Below are 17,536 nucleotides of genomic sequence, written 5' to 3'. Positions count from 1 at the left end.
ACATGGACATCACTAACATATATGTAACTTTCCAATTCTTCAATTTGCTTTGACGAATGTTAGCCACATTAATTATTTTTTTCAGTTTACAAGCAGTGAAGGTTTATATCATAAAAGTCTCCAAGTTTATCTCAGAAAGAATTCATTCTTCTAACTTATTTTAATTTCAGTTTATAGATATATATATATATATATATATATATATATTTTTTTTTTATTTTTTATAACTAGCTGGGAGGATAAACTATGTCGATAAATGATAAAGTAATAGCAGTAGATATACTAATAGGTCCAAATTTTCACTGATCACAACTTCATAAAAATGTTATATTCACTAATATTTTATTCTTATCCTAACATGGCACATAAAAATGTAAAGAATAGGTGATTTCCCCACTTCATCTTGAAAGTTTTTCAATCCCTCAGTGATTTCTTACCTTATTCTTATTATCCATATCACTAGACTAGTCACTTCTTGGTTATAATCAATTTAGAGAATCCATGTTCAACCCCTTTTATTTACTTAATTTTAAAAGCACACACAAATTCAATACTTGTTGTGCTTAACACCTTTACTTTATTAAGAACCTTGTAACTTAGTGATATAATTGGTTTTCTTTTATTAAAATAATCAAGGTTTAAATCTCTCTTTTTTTCTATTTTTGTATGAATCAAATTATTTTAAAAAAAAAATTAAAATAAAATAAAACTTGTTCATGGTCGCTTAGTCAGTGCTTGTATCCTTTGCATATGGATTTATAATTTTGCATGATATTCCCAAACTTAGAGAGATGGGCTTCTAAATGCAAAGCCTGGGCCCTATTGCCATCTATTTAATTTCTTATTGGGCTTTACGCTTTAACCCATTGAAGCTGTATACCACAATAATTATTTTTTCTGATCTGTGGAATTTATATAAAATAGAATTTTCTTTGGTCTGAGGTTTTAATATGGATGAAGTAACGTGCCAAGGTTGAGCAAGAGTAAATCTTCCTAGAAGCCTACTCATTTTCATAGAAATCAGATGCAAGGCCCAATAGCTAACACTTAGTAATTAAGCCCAATTACTGGGTTTCACTTGGTGATTTGGATTGAAGCAAGTCCAAGCTGTGAGCCTGTGAGGCCTAATATAGCCAAGGTAAATGTTATGGGCTCGAAACAGAGCATTTCAAGAGAATCACGACCCAATACTCCAACAGAGACAGAGCCATATTGGTCTAGCATTTTCTAGGCAGCAGTTAGCGAATGGGTTCTCCAATCGTGGGACAAAAGAGGTGGAAGAGTAGAAGACATTCTCTCTTTGCCAAAACTTTTCATAGAGAAAATTAGTTGACATAATTTAGTATAACAATTTTGATGTGACTAATTATAAATGATGGAGAAAAAAATTGTACGTTTATGTAAAAATGATAAACAGTCACTCATAATTTGTTATGTTAAAGCTACGACAAAGTAATAACTCAAAAATTGTGATCATAACAAAATTTAACTTTCCTCTCATTATATATATAGTCAATCTATGAAAAGTTGTTCTAAGTAAGCCCTAAAAAGAGGAGGGTAAAATCCTTTCTCTCTTGCTCAAAATTCAAAAGTATAATTCAAGATTTTAGATAAATCTGTCAAGGGTCTCTTGATTTAATGGCACTTTCATCTTTTTGTCATACTAGAGAGTTCAAGTTCAACCTAGGAACAAGATTTCTCAACTTATTGTAGAAAATAATAAATGTTAGCCCATTCTTTTTTTCTTTTTCTTTTTTGCTAAATTTATTAAATAAAAAAAGTCTCTAATGTGGACTCATCAATTCTATCTATGTCACATGACAACAATAAATTATACTAAACATACCATTTGGACCTTGATGAAACTATCAAAATCTCTCATTTTTGGTTCCATGATGATGATTGAGAATAGTGGCCTAAATATATATAATTTTTTAACAATTTTTGAAGTGATATATTGTAATTTAAATTAATAAACATAATGCTATATTGTTGATAGTGAATCATGTAAAAGTTATTGTTCACCATTCACAGTTTAACTACATATGAACTATGGAAAAGATCATTTATATTATATCCCTTAAACCCTTTACATTAATTTATTGAAAATTAGCTAAATTTCATTTTTTTTTTTTCTCTTGATAGGTTTTAATTTAAACCAAATTGACAGGTCAAATGGACAAACTAGTGGGCTGGGCCCTACACTTTGTTGAACGAGGACGTGTTAAAAGCAGAACCAGGTTTAGAGATCAAATGGTCAGAGTTATCCAATCAAAGCTGTATATATCTTCTTGGGCAATGATCCTTTTTTTTTTTTTTTATGGGTCCAAATAACTGTCAAAAAATGAAAAACCTTTTACTCTTTTTTGATGATGATGCGGTAGTGCTACAGCTACATGGGATAATTTGTTCTTTTACTTTAAGAGTTATTAATGTGTGGTGTAGGGTATTAGTTTACAATTTAATTAAAGAAAATTTTTATGTAAAAAAAAAAATAATTAATATTTGAGAATTTTTTTTATTCTATAAAAGTAATATTAAAATATTTTTAAAATAAATTTTTAACTAATGCCTCAACGACACTTATTAACATTTCTCGTACTTTAATACTAGTTTTAATAATAATCTTTTGTCTTACAGCTCACAGAACCTGTACACAGTACCATAAAACCTGTCTTGTCTCTGCCAAATGCTTCTCCCTAAATCCGTGACACGTTGCCCACTGCATTCAATAAATAATCACCTCTACTCCACCCCATACTAAACAACAAAATCAAACATAAATCAACGATGAAAAAGCTTCCACTCGTAGCTTTCAAGATGGGCCCAAGCTCTTAAATTTTAAGTTTTCATCACACGTTACACGTGCTAGGTTCATCCCCATGATGTAATAACTTTTTGTTTTATTTTTTAGGCCCACTTTTTCTATGTAAAATATTTGGTCTAAAGTTAGTGTGTAGCTCTTCTTAACTTCTTGATTCTTAAAGAAAAAATGAAAAAAAAGAAAAGAAGTTCTTCTTACCTTTCTTTGAAATGTGTTTAGATACCATTTATTTTATTGAAATTAAAAAATTATTACTAAAAGTACTGTAGATAAAAGTAAAAATTAGTTGATATAGTACAGTGAGACCCATAAATAGTGTCAAAAAATGCAATGGGGCCTATGAATAATAGTAAAAATAAGCTGAATAGTAAAATAATTTTAATTTTTTATTTCAATCCAAACACATACTTAAACCAAAAAAAAAAGAAAAAAAAAAGGTAGTGTTTAGCTAAGAAAAAAAAATTACGGAAGAAAATATCCTGTCTCATTAATCATTATAAGAAAGATTCATTGCATATCACAAGCATTTATTTTACCATATACATCTACATTTAAAATAAATCTCCCATATAATAAAGTTCATAAAATGCAATAAATAGTAGTGATATGACATGGAATGAAACTCTCCAATAGCTAGAGATTTTTATTTATTTATTTTCTGGAATTGGCCATCTTAATCTTAAATAATTGTTTGTTTGGATAGCTCTTTTTTTTTTAGTTTTGTTATGTCTTAAAATATTTGGCTCATATATATATATATATATAGTACGTAAAAATGCTAAAAAAATAATAATACTCCCTAGTCTTGTTCTTACTTAAAATGAGTAATGTCAGTGATATAACATATTTAAAAATTTTGATATGATTTTTATGATTAAAGCAATATTACTTTAACTTAAATTTATTATTTTTAATCTATAATTAATACCACTTTTATTATATATAAATCATGGTAAACATTGTCAACAAATAAAATATTCGTGTTCGAAGCCTATGTACACAAAAAACTAATTAAAGTCTTTATCAGATAAAAAAAATTGATCATTAGGCAACTTACACTATAAGTTCAAATCTTATCGTACCTATATACATATTAAAATATATATATATATATATATATATATATATATATATATATCTGTTTTATTACTATTCTATTTGTCACAACTTACAAAAATGCTTCATTGCGAATGGGTTATACAAACCAAGTTGACCACATGGTCAACATTAGAGAAAATGTTCTAGACAAAGATTTTTAAAGCCATTAAATTAACGTGTCCTTTTTAAATCTTTTGGGTAGAATATGTGTCCTTGTATAGTTATGGTAAAAAACATAAAATTATAGTACCTCGGCAGAGCACATGGAAACCACAATGAGACCTCTCCCATGTTATCCCAACCCAAGCAACAAAGAAATTACAAAACAAATAATAATAAAAGTTAAACCCTAAAAAATCCCTTTGTCTTCTCACTTTTTTCTCAGTATCCAAGTGGTATCAACTAGCAACAAAAAAACCCCCCAAAACCCTCAGCACCCATTTTCAAACCTTCCTCTGTCTCTGTCTCTGTCTCTGTTTAACTCTTTACTGTGTTTTGCAGAAGAAAACAAAAACAAAAGAGGGCCTCTGAGGTTGAAAGTTGTAACCTTGAAATGCTAAAGAGAAAAGAAGGAATGCAGAAGCTTTGTTTACCTTTCAAAAACCCTAGGAACAGTAACAGCTTGTTCTTTTCTCTCCCTCTCAAAAACCCCACAAAAACCCTTCTTTCTCATAGCTTCAAAACTCTTATTTCAATGCCCGCTAACATTTTCCCCAACCCCACTTCTCCTTCTTCTTCTCTTTCCTCAAAACCCTTTACTACTAGCACTTCTAGCACTCTATCCTCTCGCTTCTTTGTCTCTGTAAAGCCTAGAAATTGCTGTTTATGCCGCTGTGGAATCGATAAAAGACGACCCTTTAGAGCCTGGGTTGTGTTGAAGGATGGCTTGACAGGGTCCAGGGTGGCGTGGACTCACACGAGCTCTGATGGGTCGGTGTCAGTTTCGGCGGAAAATGGTTCGGAGGGTTTGGAGAGTGTCGATGGAAGCGAAGGCGAAAAGGGGTTGGAGGAAAAGCCGGGGAGAGTGAGTAGTGGTGGTGGTGGGAGTAGGAGGCAGAGGAGTTCAAGTGGTGGTGTGGTTGTGGGGAACCCGGATTTGCTGGCGATTCCCGGGGTGGGGCCGAGGAATTTGAGGAAGCTGGTGGAGAAGGGGATTGGGGGAGTGGCTGAGCTGAAGCAATTGTACAAAGATAAGGTATATTGGGTTTGTATGAACTATGAAAATGGTTGTATTTTTTTTAGCAGGATAGAGAATGCTTTGTGTTACTTTTTATAGTTTTTATAGCCTGCGGTGCTTACTAGATGGTGGTAGAGGGGATATATATGTGTATTGAGAATCTGTTTGTCTGCAATGCGTTTTGTTTGTTATTGGTTAATTCTTTTAGAGAGAACGACATAGTCTGTCTGTTGTGTGTGTGCCATTTCTGATGGCCTAATTGTGTTGGTTGAAGTTTAAGTGCCGTTTTGCATTACTCTAGGAAGCAGAGCTTTAACAGTAGTTGTAGAGCTATTGTGATATAGGGTATTAACTGAAAAGCTCTTCAGCATTTTGTGTGTTTGGCAAATTACAGTGAACAGTGCCTTAAAGTTTTGGATTTATAAAACATGAACATGAATTATAGAGCTTTTCCCTAAAAGCTACAAACTTCAGCTAAAGCTGTTTTAGGCCTCCTTAAAGCTCTTTAGTGAAAATTTTAAACATTTGGCAATTTTTGCTAAGAGCTTTAAGGCTCTGAATGCACTTTTTTGGCAGTGTCACAGTGTGCCCTAAGTCTACTAAAATTCTCCACAAACATTTCATTTTAGGGTACTTAAATTGTTTGGTGATTTGGAATTAATGACTCAAAGATCTAGCTGAGTGAATTTGTTATGACTGCCAACTTATTTTTGGTTCCCCCCCACAAAAGGAATTTTGTTTCTAATATGTATCACATTGTTTTAGCTGAAATCTAACTCCTACTGAGTTGTTGAATTCACAATGGATTTTACTCAACTCAAATTTTACGGGCTTTTGAAAGTTATGGCAGAAATTTCCTGGTTAACATTTTTGTAAATAATGGAAAAATTAGATTAAAATACTTATAGCTGCATTTTTTACCCTTGGCACTCTTAGCAGATTTGAGTCTCTGTGCAAATTAGGTGTCTGATTGTTATTCTTCATGACATAAACTGTGTATTTTTGCACAAGAAACTAAGCACATGCTGTAGTTGGTAACTTGGTATATGTACTTTTTCTAACTCTTTCATGAATCATTATAAGGATTTTTGTGATTCCCTTTGCAGTTCTTTGGCCAATCTAGTCAGAAGATGGTTGAGTATCTACAGAGTTCTGTAGGAATCATTCACAAAAACCATGCCGAGAGTATAACTACATACATCAAAGATAGTGTTGATGAAGAATTGAAGGACAGTTCAAACTCGGATGTAAAGTCAACCCAGAAGAAACGACTTACTTTCTGTGTTGAGGGAAATATCAGTGTTGGGAAGACAACTTTCCTTCAGAGAATAGCTAATGAAACACTTGAGCTACGTGATCTTGTTGAGATTGTTCCAGAGCCTATTGACAAGTGGCAGGATATTGGACCTGATCACTTTAATATATTGGATGCTTTTTATGCGGAGCCTGAGAGGTATGCCTATACCTTCCAGAATTATGTTTTTGTCACAAGGGTTATGCAAGAGAGAGAGTCATCTGGTGGTATCAAGCCCCTCAGATTGATGGAAAGGAGTGTTTTCAGTGACAGGATGGTAAGAATCTCCCTTTTCACTCTCTGTTTTTTTAGTTCAATATAATGTAATGCAATAAAGTATGCTTACCATACCCCTAAAGTCTTGCATTTGGCAAAATATTATTCCCTCAACTCAGTTTGATCTCACGTTTGTTTTTTTAATCCTTATTTTCCATGCAAAAAATGAATAAAAGAATCTGATAAGATCTTGGAAATTTTGTAACATGTTTCAAGGCTGACAATGACTAAAATTGATGGGAAGATGTAATCTTTCTTTTTCCTGTTGATTGATCCCATTCAAGAGGAAGAAAAACCTAACTTAAGAGTTTCAAGGCTGATCCATTTTATCTCATTTTCATTCATTGAAGGTGTTTGTACGAGCTGTTCATGAGGCTAATTGGATGAATGAGATGGAGATCAGCATTTATGACTCATGGTTTGATCCAGTAGTATCATGCTTACCTGGACTTATTCCTGACGGTTTTATATATCTTCGAGCAAGTCCTGATACTTGCCACAAGCGAATGAAGCTACGTAAAAGAGAAGAGGAGGGTGGAGTCTCCCTAAAGTATCTCCATGACCTGCATGAAAAGCATGAGAGCTGGCTTCTCCCCTTCCAAAGTGGAAATCATGGTGTATTATCTGTCAGTAGGCTACCCTTTCATATGGATAGCTCATTACATCCTGATATAAGGGACCGTGTGTTCTATTTGGAGGGCAATCATATGCATTCAAGTATCCAGAAGGTACCTTATTTGCAGCTTTTAAGTTAACTCATCATAACTTATGTACTCATGAGTTTTAACCAAAAATATTTTGGTTATGAGCAGGTTCCTGCCTTGGTTCTTGACTGTGAACCCAACATTGATTTCAGCAAAGACATTGAAGCAAAGAGGCAGTAAGATAACAACCTTTTTCTTTAATATTTATAATAAGCATGCATTAGAGTATTCTTGGTTCTTCTTCCTCTCTCTGTCCCCCCTCTCCCCTCCCCAGGGTGGGGGAGGGGGAATTAAAGATTTTTAATTTGTTGTGTTATACTTCATGTTTCAGATTGCATTACGTTTTGTTATAGTTGTTTTAATTGTCATATTCCCCCCTCCCCCTTCCTATTAAACTTCCTTAACTTTTGGGCTATTTTGAAGGTAAATTTCTGGTGTTTTCTCATTAACCCTCTAGAGAAAGAAAATATGTGATCATTTTAATATTTTATGAATTCTAGTTCAATTTTTTTTAAAAAACTTAGGAAATCAGTTTGGAATCAGGCTAGTGGCCCTGTAAATGCCTATGGTTAATTTGTCTGGATGTGCAAATGGCATTTTGCCTTTTGCTATATCAAAAAGTTCACAAATTTTCTGAATTACAGTTTCTTCGACGGGTGGTTCCCAAAGGATGAAAATCATCTGCTAGTTAGTTGTGTTCCTTTGCCCTTCCCTCTCTCTCCCTTTTTTTTTTTCCTTTTTCTCCATGTTCCTTTGAAAGATACTCAAGTTTCTTTACTTAGCCTTTTACTAATATCTGGAGGTTCTATCTGTAGCCTACATTTTGAAATGATCATTACCCTCTGCTGGCCATCAACATCAAATTCTGCAAAACAGAATTTTTATCTTTGAGTATTATGGTTTTTATTCTATAATTTGGCAAGGTGTACTTCAAGGTTAATCAACTAAATATTTACATGCACCTTTTATGTTTTAAGTCTTCCTTTTCCCTATTTGCTCAAATCATATGTGCTGCATGCCTTTCTCTGCATCCCAACCTTAGGAAAACCCTGAAGAAGAAATCGAAAGAAAAGACAGGCTGGAAGTCTTGTCAATTATGGTTAGGGTTATTGTTGGTATTTTTGCCATGTTTTGAGTGTGGTGTCCATTACCCTGTGCATTAGTTGCATTGCCAAAATGCATTTTTCATTTACGTGATCTTGTAATTTGGCTTTGTTGAAGGTATGCACGCCAGGTTGCAGAGTTCTTTGAATTTGTGAAGAAAAAGAACGAAGTTCCATCTACGAAAGCTGGTGAAGGTGCAACTAGTGGCCAGCCCCAGGTGCTGATGCCACATAACAGTGGACTATGGGTACCTGATGGGAAGAATTTTCCAGAGTCAGCCCTCAAGTCTTTGGATTTCAGACGAGCCATGTCGTTCATGTCAGGCCAGCAAAATCTTTAGCATGGTCCTTTTTTTTTCCTGTTAATTCAAGAATTGCGTCTGGGGCATCTGTTTTTGTCTGACGCATTCTAGGCGATGTGTTTAGGTGCTTCGTTCATGTAAAAATGGTTTTAACCCTTAACCCCTCCTAGCGATGTAGAGAAAGTAGTGGTTGTGGATTGGCTTTGGCAGTCTGCTGTTTAGTTTGTTGAAGCTTGACTTCTTTGAATCGAAAAAAGAGTTGCTTTGATATTTATGTATATTTGTTTTGCCCAGAAGCTTATCTATTTTTGGTTGAAATATTGGTTGCAACATGTTTTATCTGCTATAGAAGATGGCTGTACTATTGTGTAAGCAAATCTTAATGGTAAATCTCGTGGGTCGTAAATACAGGGAGTGGTGTTCTTGGACCTTTCGCATTTCTTCCAACCGTGTGTTCGGATGGTTTGCTACAATGGGGGAGAAATAGTTTTATTTATTTATTTATTTAAATTTGAAGGGGCTCGATAAGTAGTGCTCTCTCTTTCTCTCTCTCTCTCTCGTTTGTTATGTTTGAAATTGGGTGTGCTGGGTCAGGGTGAACTTATTAGAATTTTTTTATTTCATTTTTTTTTTGGAGAAACAAATGGGTAATTTGTTTGAATTGGGTGGGTAGACCACTTTAATATGGGTTCTGGTCAAAATTCCCTTATGTGTTATTTTTTTTAATATAAATAAGGTACAATGTCATTTAAAAAATGTCATCTCATTGCTCTTTTATAGACACATAGCTAAGGATTTTAGATTTTAGGAACTAATAGCACTCATTTCAAATTCAAGGAAACAATAAGGTTTAATAGGTAAACTTTATAAATAAATAGTGTATGTATGTGGTGCGAGTAAAAAAAGAAAAGAATAACAACTCAGCCCATCATTCCCATGTGCCTCACAAGAAGGTTGACTTGAAGGCATTTAAGAATAACAAGTTAGGTCTATCATTTTCGGTAAAAAAAGAAAAAAGAAAAAAAAGAATAACAAGTTAGGAATTGTTGACTTGAGTGAAAACAGGGGATGCGAAATCCTTCCTCCCACACCCACAAACACCTTCGCAGTGGTTTTCAAAAGGCATTTACATATGGCGTGCTTTGTTTCAAGAGGTTTTCAAGTTTTACAATAGCTGCAAATACAAATCTGCATGTTTGCACTTTTAACACACAATTCATCTCTCTTATTTCTCTCATTTTATTCCCTTAAAATTTTAGAAACAATCCTACACCAAATCGTTGTATTCTAGTTCAAGATTTACATGTCTAGTATATTTCCAATGGCTTCTTCCACAAGCACTCAAGGAGCCTCATCTTCTTTTTTTTTTTTTCTTCTTCTTCAACATTTCAAGGAAAATATGACGTGTTTCTTAGTTTTAGAGGCATAGATACTCGTAAAAGTTTTACAAATCATCTATATACTGCTTTACAAAGGAAGGGCATTTTAACCTTTAGGGATGACGAAGAACTTAAAAGAGGAAAATACATTTCACCTGAACTCTCAAAAGCAATAGAAGAATCAAGGTTTGCTATAATTATTTTGTCAAGAAACTATGCATCTTCAACATGGTGTTTGGTTGAGCTTACAAAGATCATCAAATGCATGAAAGAAATGGGAATGAAAGTCCTGCCTGTTTTTTATGATGTGGATCCATCTGATGTACGGAAACAAACTGGAACTTTTGAAAAAGCTTTTATTGACCATGAAGAATGTTTTAAGGAGAACATAGATTTGGTGAAAACGTGGAGAGCTGCTTTGACAGAAGTGGCCAATCTCTCTGGTTGGCATTTACAAGATAGGTAATTTCCATGACAAATTTATTTCTATTGACATTTTTTTTTGAGGGAATACTTCTATTGATATATAAACAATCTTTCATATACCATGAAGTATTTAAATAGTTATTAGAATGAGGCATATCACCATCTATTAGAACTTAGAAGTTATAATTGATAATTTATCATAGTATAAACTAGGAATCATAAACTCAAATCTTGTACAATTGATAATTTATCACAGGCTGGGACAAAAGATTTTTATTCTTTTGTACTCAAGCTACTTCAAAAGGTCACGAACTTAAAATATTCAAATGACGTTTCTCTTAGCAATCAAGGGTGAAATGAGACACTAAATTTTTTGTCAATGTAGCTCTAGCCAAAATAGATTTTGGATTTAGCAGGATAATATCATTGCTTAACCAAAGAAATGGTATTGGATGATGGCACTTGCTTTCCCTTGTGATCTTTATGCACCTACTAGTATTCCCTGCCCCTCTCCCTCTTTTGCTGATTTTCATTTTCCTTTTTCTTTTTTTGGAGCTATGATTGGGAAGGCCCGCATGTCTTGGGCAAGAGCACCAATTCTCCGCTTTAATTAACAAACTTGATGGATCTGTTACAACAAAAACTACATCTCCCAATCCGTTCATGTCACATTTATATCTGATATATAATCATTCAATTCTTATAGGGTAGTTGTATAACTTCACTTGAGCTAATGACTTCATATTTGTTTGATCAAGAGTATTATTGCCTAATATTTTTCTTCCTTCCCTGAGGGTTTATGTTTGGTTTGGACAATTGCTATATTATTGTTCTATCTTCTCCACAGGCATGAGTTAGAATTTATCCAACACATTGTGGAAGTGATATTACATAAACTGAGTTCAAGTTTCTCAAGCATTACAACTAACTTGGTAGGAATAGATTCTTCAATGGAGGAATTGATCACTTCTTATTTAGGTCTTGGTAATAATGTTTGCATGATAGGGATTTGTGGTATGGGGGGACTGGGAAAGACAACTCTTGCTAGAGTTGTTTTTGATAGATTCTCTAATCATTTTGAAGGATCTAGCTTTATCATTAATGTTAGGGAAGTATCAGAAAAAGGTGGTTTGGTTCCATTACAACAACAACTTATTGAAGAAGTTTTGGAGGATAGAAATACAAAGATACGGAATGTTTATCATGGAATTGATATGATCAAGAAAAGGCTATGTAATAAAAAAGTTCTCATTGTTCTAGATGATGTTAATCAATTGGACCAATTGGAAAAATTGGTTGGAGATCATGGTTGGTTTGGATTGGGGAGCTGGATCATCATAACAACTAGAGATGAACATTTGTTGGTCCAACATGAAATACATAAAATCTATAAGCCTAATGTATTAAATGATCGTGATGCTCTAAAACTTTTTTGTTTGAAAGCCTTCAAAAAAGAGCAACCCAGAGAAGGTTACATGCAGCTCTCCCACAATGTTGCATACCATGCTAAAGGCCTTCCATTAGCTCTTGTAACTTTGGGTTCCTTTTTGGTTGGAAGAATGATGGGTGACTGGCAAAGTGCATTGGACAATTTCAAAAAAAATCCTAAAAGAGAAATATTTGATATACTTAGAATAAGTTATGATGGACTAGAAGAAATGTGGAAGGAGATATTTTTGGATATTGCGTGTTTCTTTAGAGGGAAGACGAAAGATCGAGTAATAGAGATATTAGAGAATTGTGGTTTTGATGCGAGAATTGGTATAAGTGTTCTCATGGATAAATCTCTCCTAACCATAGAAAACAATAAGTTGTGGATGCATGATCTACTACAAGAAATGGGTAGAGAAATTGTTCGTCTAGAATCCCATGGAGAGCCTGGAAAGCGCAGCAGGTTGTGGCTACGTAAGGATTTGTTTCATGTGTTGAAGAAAGATACGGTAAGAAAAATGGCAAAACTAGAATTTTATTTCAGTATACAAGATTTAGTAGTTATAATTACACAATTTTTTTCAATAAATTAGTTTTGTTATAAAACTTATCCAATAGATAACTAATCACCTAAGTACTTAAGTAATGAAATATAGAATATAAAAATTCATTTAACAAGCTCCTATATTTTTGTCTCTGACAATTTCTTATCTTTTGAAAACATAATATGATTGTATCATTTATACAAAATATATAACAATGGATGATTTGTAATTAATTTTGCTAATGTCCTATTGTGTCACATCAACCACATATTTTCAGCCCTTTCCCTCTATTTCTTTGGCTCTTCTCTTCACATGATTCCCCATCTTACCCTTACTCTTCCTCCAATTTTTCTTTTCCCTTTTTTGACTTCTCTTTTCTCCATATACATTTCTATAAATTTGCTATTACTTCTTCTGCACCACCTTTTTCACTCAGTCCATGTTCTGTCCACAAAAAAGGTGACTCTCTCTCTCTCTCTCTCTCTCTCTCTCTCTCATTTTCTTCTTTCTTTGATGTATTTTTATTCTTTCTTGCAACTTTGTTATGAGTTGATGAATTTTTGTATTTTTTACAACTCTATTTTGAGGTTTTGGCATTGTGTTTCTAAATTTTCCATTACATACCCTCTCTCTCCCCCCAATGAGTTTGGTTTGATTTTAGTTTTGAATTAATATTTGGTTGTTTGGAAGTGAGAATTTGATTTATATCAAAATACAATCTACTTGTCTATGTATACCTACCAACTGTTTGAGTAATTTGTATCAAAACTGATCATTTGCTTTTAATTCTCAGGCAACAGAAGCAATTCAAACCATAGTCATAAACTCTTATGAATGTGAAGGAGGATACCGGAACTTTGAAGCCTTTCCTGAAGGTTTTTCAAAGATGCACAATCTTAGATTGCTTATAATTGATGATGTGCACATCCTGAACGGCCTTGATCATGTTTCTAATGACCTAAGATTTCTTCAATGGATTGGGTATTCTTCAAAATGTTTGCCATCCAGTTTCCAACCAAAAGAGCTTTTTGAACTTAATTTACAATGTAGCAAACTTAAATATCTTTGGGAGGGAATAAAGGTAATTTTCTTCATTAATGGGCTTTCTTTTATTTATTTATTATTTTCATTAGGAGTTTTTTTAATACCTCGGGAGTACAATATTATACTCACTCCTTTTACATGAATAATGAGTTCCACTATAAATTTAATTAGTGAGACCTACGACTATGTGAGACTAAAGAATATGACATTATTGTACTCTCGGAGTGTTGTATAATTATTTTATTAAAATTGCTGTAATAAAAAAAATATTTATCTTATTAAAATAAATTCCATGTTTAATGGTAGTTTTTTTTGGTTGAACAGTATTTGGACAAGTTAAAATCCATTGATCTTAGTTATTCCACGAACCTTATCCAGACACCTGACTTCACAGGAGTTTCGACACTTGAGAGACTATACCTTACTGGATGCACAAATTTGGTTGAGATCCATTCATCTATGGGACAACTCAGTAGGCTTATTGTTTTAGATTTAGAAAATTGTGAGTCTCTTATCAATCTTCCTAGCATGTCTGCTGAAATGCAGTCCCTTAGAATTCTTAATCTTTTGGGCTGTGAATCTCTTATGAATCTTTCGGAATTTAAGGGAATTATGAAAAGCCTATCAGAACTTTATCTGGGAAAGACTGCTGTTGATAAACTACCCTCATCAATTGAATGTTTGACTGCCCTTACTTTGTTAAATCTAAAAGACTGCCTAAATCTCAAATGTCTTCCAAATAATATGGATAGTTTGATGTCTCTTGAAAAACTTGTTCTTTCGGGATGCTTAAAACTTGCCAACTTGCCACAAAACCTTTGGAAAATAAAGTGTTTGAAGGAACTTGATTTGAGTGGAACTGGCATTAGTGAAGTTCCCTCTTCCATTGGATGTACAGAGCCATTAGAGAGCAATTTTTGTGTAGAGCAACTTAATCTAAGTGGGATGTCTAGACTTGAAGGTATAGGGATTAATAGTTTTGGTTGCTTTTCCTCGTTAAAATATTTGACACTAAGTCGAAACAGTTTACAAATGTCTTCCAAATAATATGGATAGTTTGATGTCTCTTGAAAAACTTGTTCTTTCGGGATGCTTAAAACTTGCCAACTTGCCACAAAACCTTTGGAAAATAAAGTGTTTGAAGGAACTTGATTTGAGTGGAACTGGCATTAGTGAAGTTCCCTCTTCCATTGGATGTACAGAGCCATTAGAGAGCAATTTTTGTGTAGAGCAACTTAATCTAAGTGGGATGTCTAGACTTGAAGGTATAGGGATTAATAGTTTTGGTTGCTTTTCCTCGTTAAAATATTTGACACTAAGTCGAAACAGTTTCGTCACCCTGCCTGCAAGCATCAGTCAACTTTCAAAACTGGAAGCTCTTGATTTGTGCCTCTGCTCTAACCTTCGATCATCGCCAGAGCTTCCATTGACTGTGCGATATATAAATGCTCAAGAATGTTCTTCCCTAGAACCATCACCAGCACTGCTAAGACCACGCAATTTGGCACGACCTTCTTCCGACTTATATGGATATGATGAGAGCAGTGGCGGAGTGGCATTTACAATATTGAATCGATACCTACAGGTAACTGATAAATTAATTATTCTCCCGAAAGTTTAAGCCGTTAGCAAATGATGAATTTAACACGTAACGGCCAAGGAAAATGGCTAACCTCAATTGTGACTAGCGCTTTCCTAACTTGTTGCATAATCATTCTACCAATATTCTAACAGTAACTTGTTCTCTCTTTCTTTGTTAAAAGGTGTTTTTTTTTTGGGTGTAGGGACTCCTTTATACAAAAATGGGATATGAAACTTCCACCAAAAGAAAAGATGATGGATCTGGAACCGAATTTCAGATAATTATTCCCGGATTTTATATTCCACGGTGGTTTACTCATAGAAGGTTGGGGAACTCAGTAAGGATAGAGCTGCCTCCAAATTGGTGTAACAGTAGGTGGATGGGATTTGCTCTTTGTGCTCTTTTTGATGCATTTTTTCCACTTAACGACTTTATTTCTGCATCTGTGGATAAAACATTTGGTCTTAGAGCTCATGTGATAGCCCTTGGTGGTGATATGCCTCACAGGCACTATAGCTCTGACATTTTCTTTAGGCTGACATCTGGTGTGTGCCACATTTGGCTATTGTATTTGTCTCGTGATAGTTGGTTTGCCACTGTTGGGAATGGTGAATGCCACCAGATTGAGGTTACATTTGAAAACTATGGCCCACGTTTGAATGTGTGGAACTGTGGAGTCAATTTGGTATACGAGCAAGATGTGGAAGAGACTTTAACCAAACAATTGCACAATGCGACAGTAGCCACTTCATTACTTGAGCGGGTTCGGATGGGGATGGTGTCCATGAATTTGACAATAACCTAGTGTATTTTGGAGCTTTTCAAAAGGAAGTTCAAAGATTCATCACTTTTCTAAGGTAATGAGCCATCTCAAACATCCTTCCTGTTACAACGTTTGACCTTTTATCTTATTCAATTAGTCTAATCCAATTTTATTTTTATTTTCTTTCTAGCTCTACATTTTGGTGACACGTGTTCAAAACTTGTCATGTGTCCACAGTCTGTGGGGTTCTGAACAGAGGAGGATTGGACCTAAGCCTTATCCTTTTGGACACAGTTGGGTCTAGTACTCCGATGAACTGAACTTGATACGATGAAGACATGTGTCCAAACTTGCCATGTGTGTGCATCATGTTGGGTTCAGTGCTCCTACTTCTGTGTTACTGAAAATTAACCTTGGATTTTGCCGCATTAGTTCACTGGCATCTACCTCTACATCATAATCAGTTTAAAAATAACCAAATGGTGGTCTCATTGTAAATATTACAGGAGGAACAAAATAGGTTTTTGTACAAGGTATGGTTAGAGATGGTTCCATGTAGTGTCAGCAGCAATGCAAAAATTGAATGTTTAAACTTAAGTGTCACCAGCAATTTTTTTAAAGAAAATTATTATTATTATTTTGCGACTGATGCTTGCAGAGAACTTCAGGATATGGACCAGAATTCGGAGGTTGAAGCTGTACTCTTAGAACATGTTATCAATGACTGGAGCTGCTAAGAATTTGGACAACACTGCACAACCCAAATATCCGCTTTCAATTAATTGGAGAAATTATCTTGCATTACTGATCTTGTATAAAGACAAGCAATTTGACTTTGTTACAAAAAATGACAATCAATAGGAGAAAGTTTGCTTGCCTTTACAGTAAATCTATTGTCACAAATTTTTTTACAATTATTAAGGTGATAAATTGTGAACTATAGATAATAAAGAGATATTTGTTGTCGGTCCAAATAAGAACTAGTGGCATGTTGTGAAAAATATTGTAAATTTGTTGTTTGTAGTATTACTCTTACATTTACGTAGAAGTTCACTTTGGTGGAGTTACACTTGACAAATGTATTTCAAAACAAACTATTAGTTTTGGCTAAAAGTTAAAAGTAAAATTATTAGTATTAGTTTTAACAAACTCATGCTTGGACAATAACAATTGCAGAAATTCTCTTGCATTATTGATCTTGTATAAAAACAAGCAATGACTTTGTTAAAAAAATAAATGACAATTAATTGGAGAAAGTTTGCTTGCCTTTGCAATAAATCTAGCCACTTACCCCAAAAATAAAAAATAAAAAATTAAAGTTACAAAAAATTATAGAATTGTCAAGGTGACAAGTTGTAAATAGTAAATGGTATTAGTTATTGGTCAAAATAAACAATAGTGGCATTTGTTACGTCTGTAATATTACTCTTATCTTTATGTATGAGTTCACTTTGGTGAAGTTACGCTTAAATATGGTTTCAAAATAAACTATCAGTCTTGGCCAAAAATTAAAAATAAAATTATTAGTTTATTTGTTTATGTACAATTTTTACGCCCTACTAAGATATAAATATATTTCAACTAATTT

The 17,536-nt window shown here is 33.8% G+C and overlaps 2 protein-coding genes across 2 annotated transcripts; both read left to right on the top strand.

Annotated features, from left to right (window-relative positions):
• The first annotated feature begins 4,275 nt into the window (after positions 1-4,275).
• Positions 4,276-9,074, top strand: LOC112031998 (uncharacterized). The gene is made up of 5 exons (XM_024064704.2): positions 4,276-5,117; positions 6,206-6,670; positions 7,020-7,397; positions 7,482-7,549; positions 8,595-9,074. The coding sequence occupies exons 1-5, from the start codon at positions 4,476-4,478 to the stop codon at positions 8,815-8,817; spliced, it is 1,776 nt and encodes a 591-aa protein (XP_023920472.2). The 5' UTR covers positions 4,276-4,475; the 3' UTR covers positions 8,818-9,074.
• A 772-nt stretch (positions 9,075-9,846) lies between these two features.
• On the top strand, positions 9,847-16,837 carry LOC112001458 (disease resistance protein RUN1-like). Its single transcript, XM_065763666.1, has 8 exons — positions 9,847-9,972; positions 10,090-10,619; positions 11,431-12,523; positions 13,353-13,640; positions 13,928-14,564; positions 14,629-15,188; positions 15,388-16,042; positions 16,607-16,837. The coding sequence occupies exons 1-7, from the start codon at positions 9,847-9,849 to the stop codon at positions 15,988-15,990; spliced, it is 3,837 nt and encodes a 1,278-aa protein (XP_065619738.1). The 3' UTR covers positions 15,991-16,042; positions 16,607-16,837.
• The last annotated feature ends 699 nt before the right edge of the window (positions 16,838-17,536 follow it).

This window comes from Quercus suber, unplaced genomic scaffold (genome assembly GCF_002906115.3).
Source record: "Quercus suber isolate HL8 unplaced genomic scaffold, Cork oak 2.0 scaffold_518, whole genome shotgun sequence".
NCBI classification, from domain to species: domain Eukaryota; kingdom Viridiplantae; phylum Streptophyta; class Magnoliopsida; order Fagales; family Fagaceae; genus Quercus; species Quercus suber.
This window is presented reverse-complemented; position numbering and strand designations above follow the sequence as displayed.

Coding starts and splice junctions, on each gene's coding strand:
- LOC112031998 (XM_024064704.2), top strand. CDS start 4,476: ATGCTAAAGAGAAAAGAAGGAATGCAGAAGCTTTGTTTACCTTTCAAA. Junction 5,118..6,205: donor AGCAATTGTACAAAGATAAG/GTATATTGGGTT, acceptor TTCCCTTTGCAG/TTCTTTGGCCAATCTAGTCA. Junction 7,398..7,481: donor TGCATTCAAGTATCCAGAAG/GTACCTTATTTG, acceptor GGTTATGAGCAG/GTTCCTGCCTTGGTTCTTGA.
- LOC112001458 (XM_065763666.1), top strand. CDS start 9,847: ATGCGAAATCCTTCCTCCCACACCCACAAACACCTTCGCAGTGGTTTT. Junction 13,641..13,927: donor ATCTTTGGGAGGGAATAAAG/GTAATTTTCTTC, acceptor TTGGTTGAACAG/TATTTGGACAAGTTAAAATC. Junction 14,565..14,628: donor TGGGATGTCTAGACTTGAAG/GTATAGGGATTA, acceptor AAGTCGAAACAG/TTTACAAATGTCTTCCAAAT.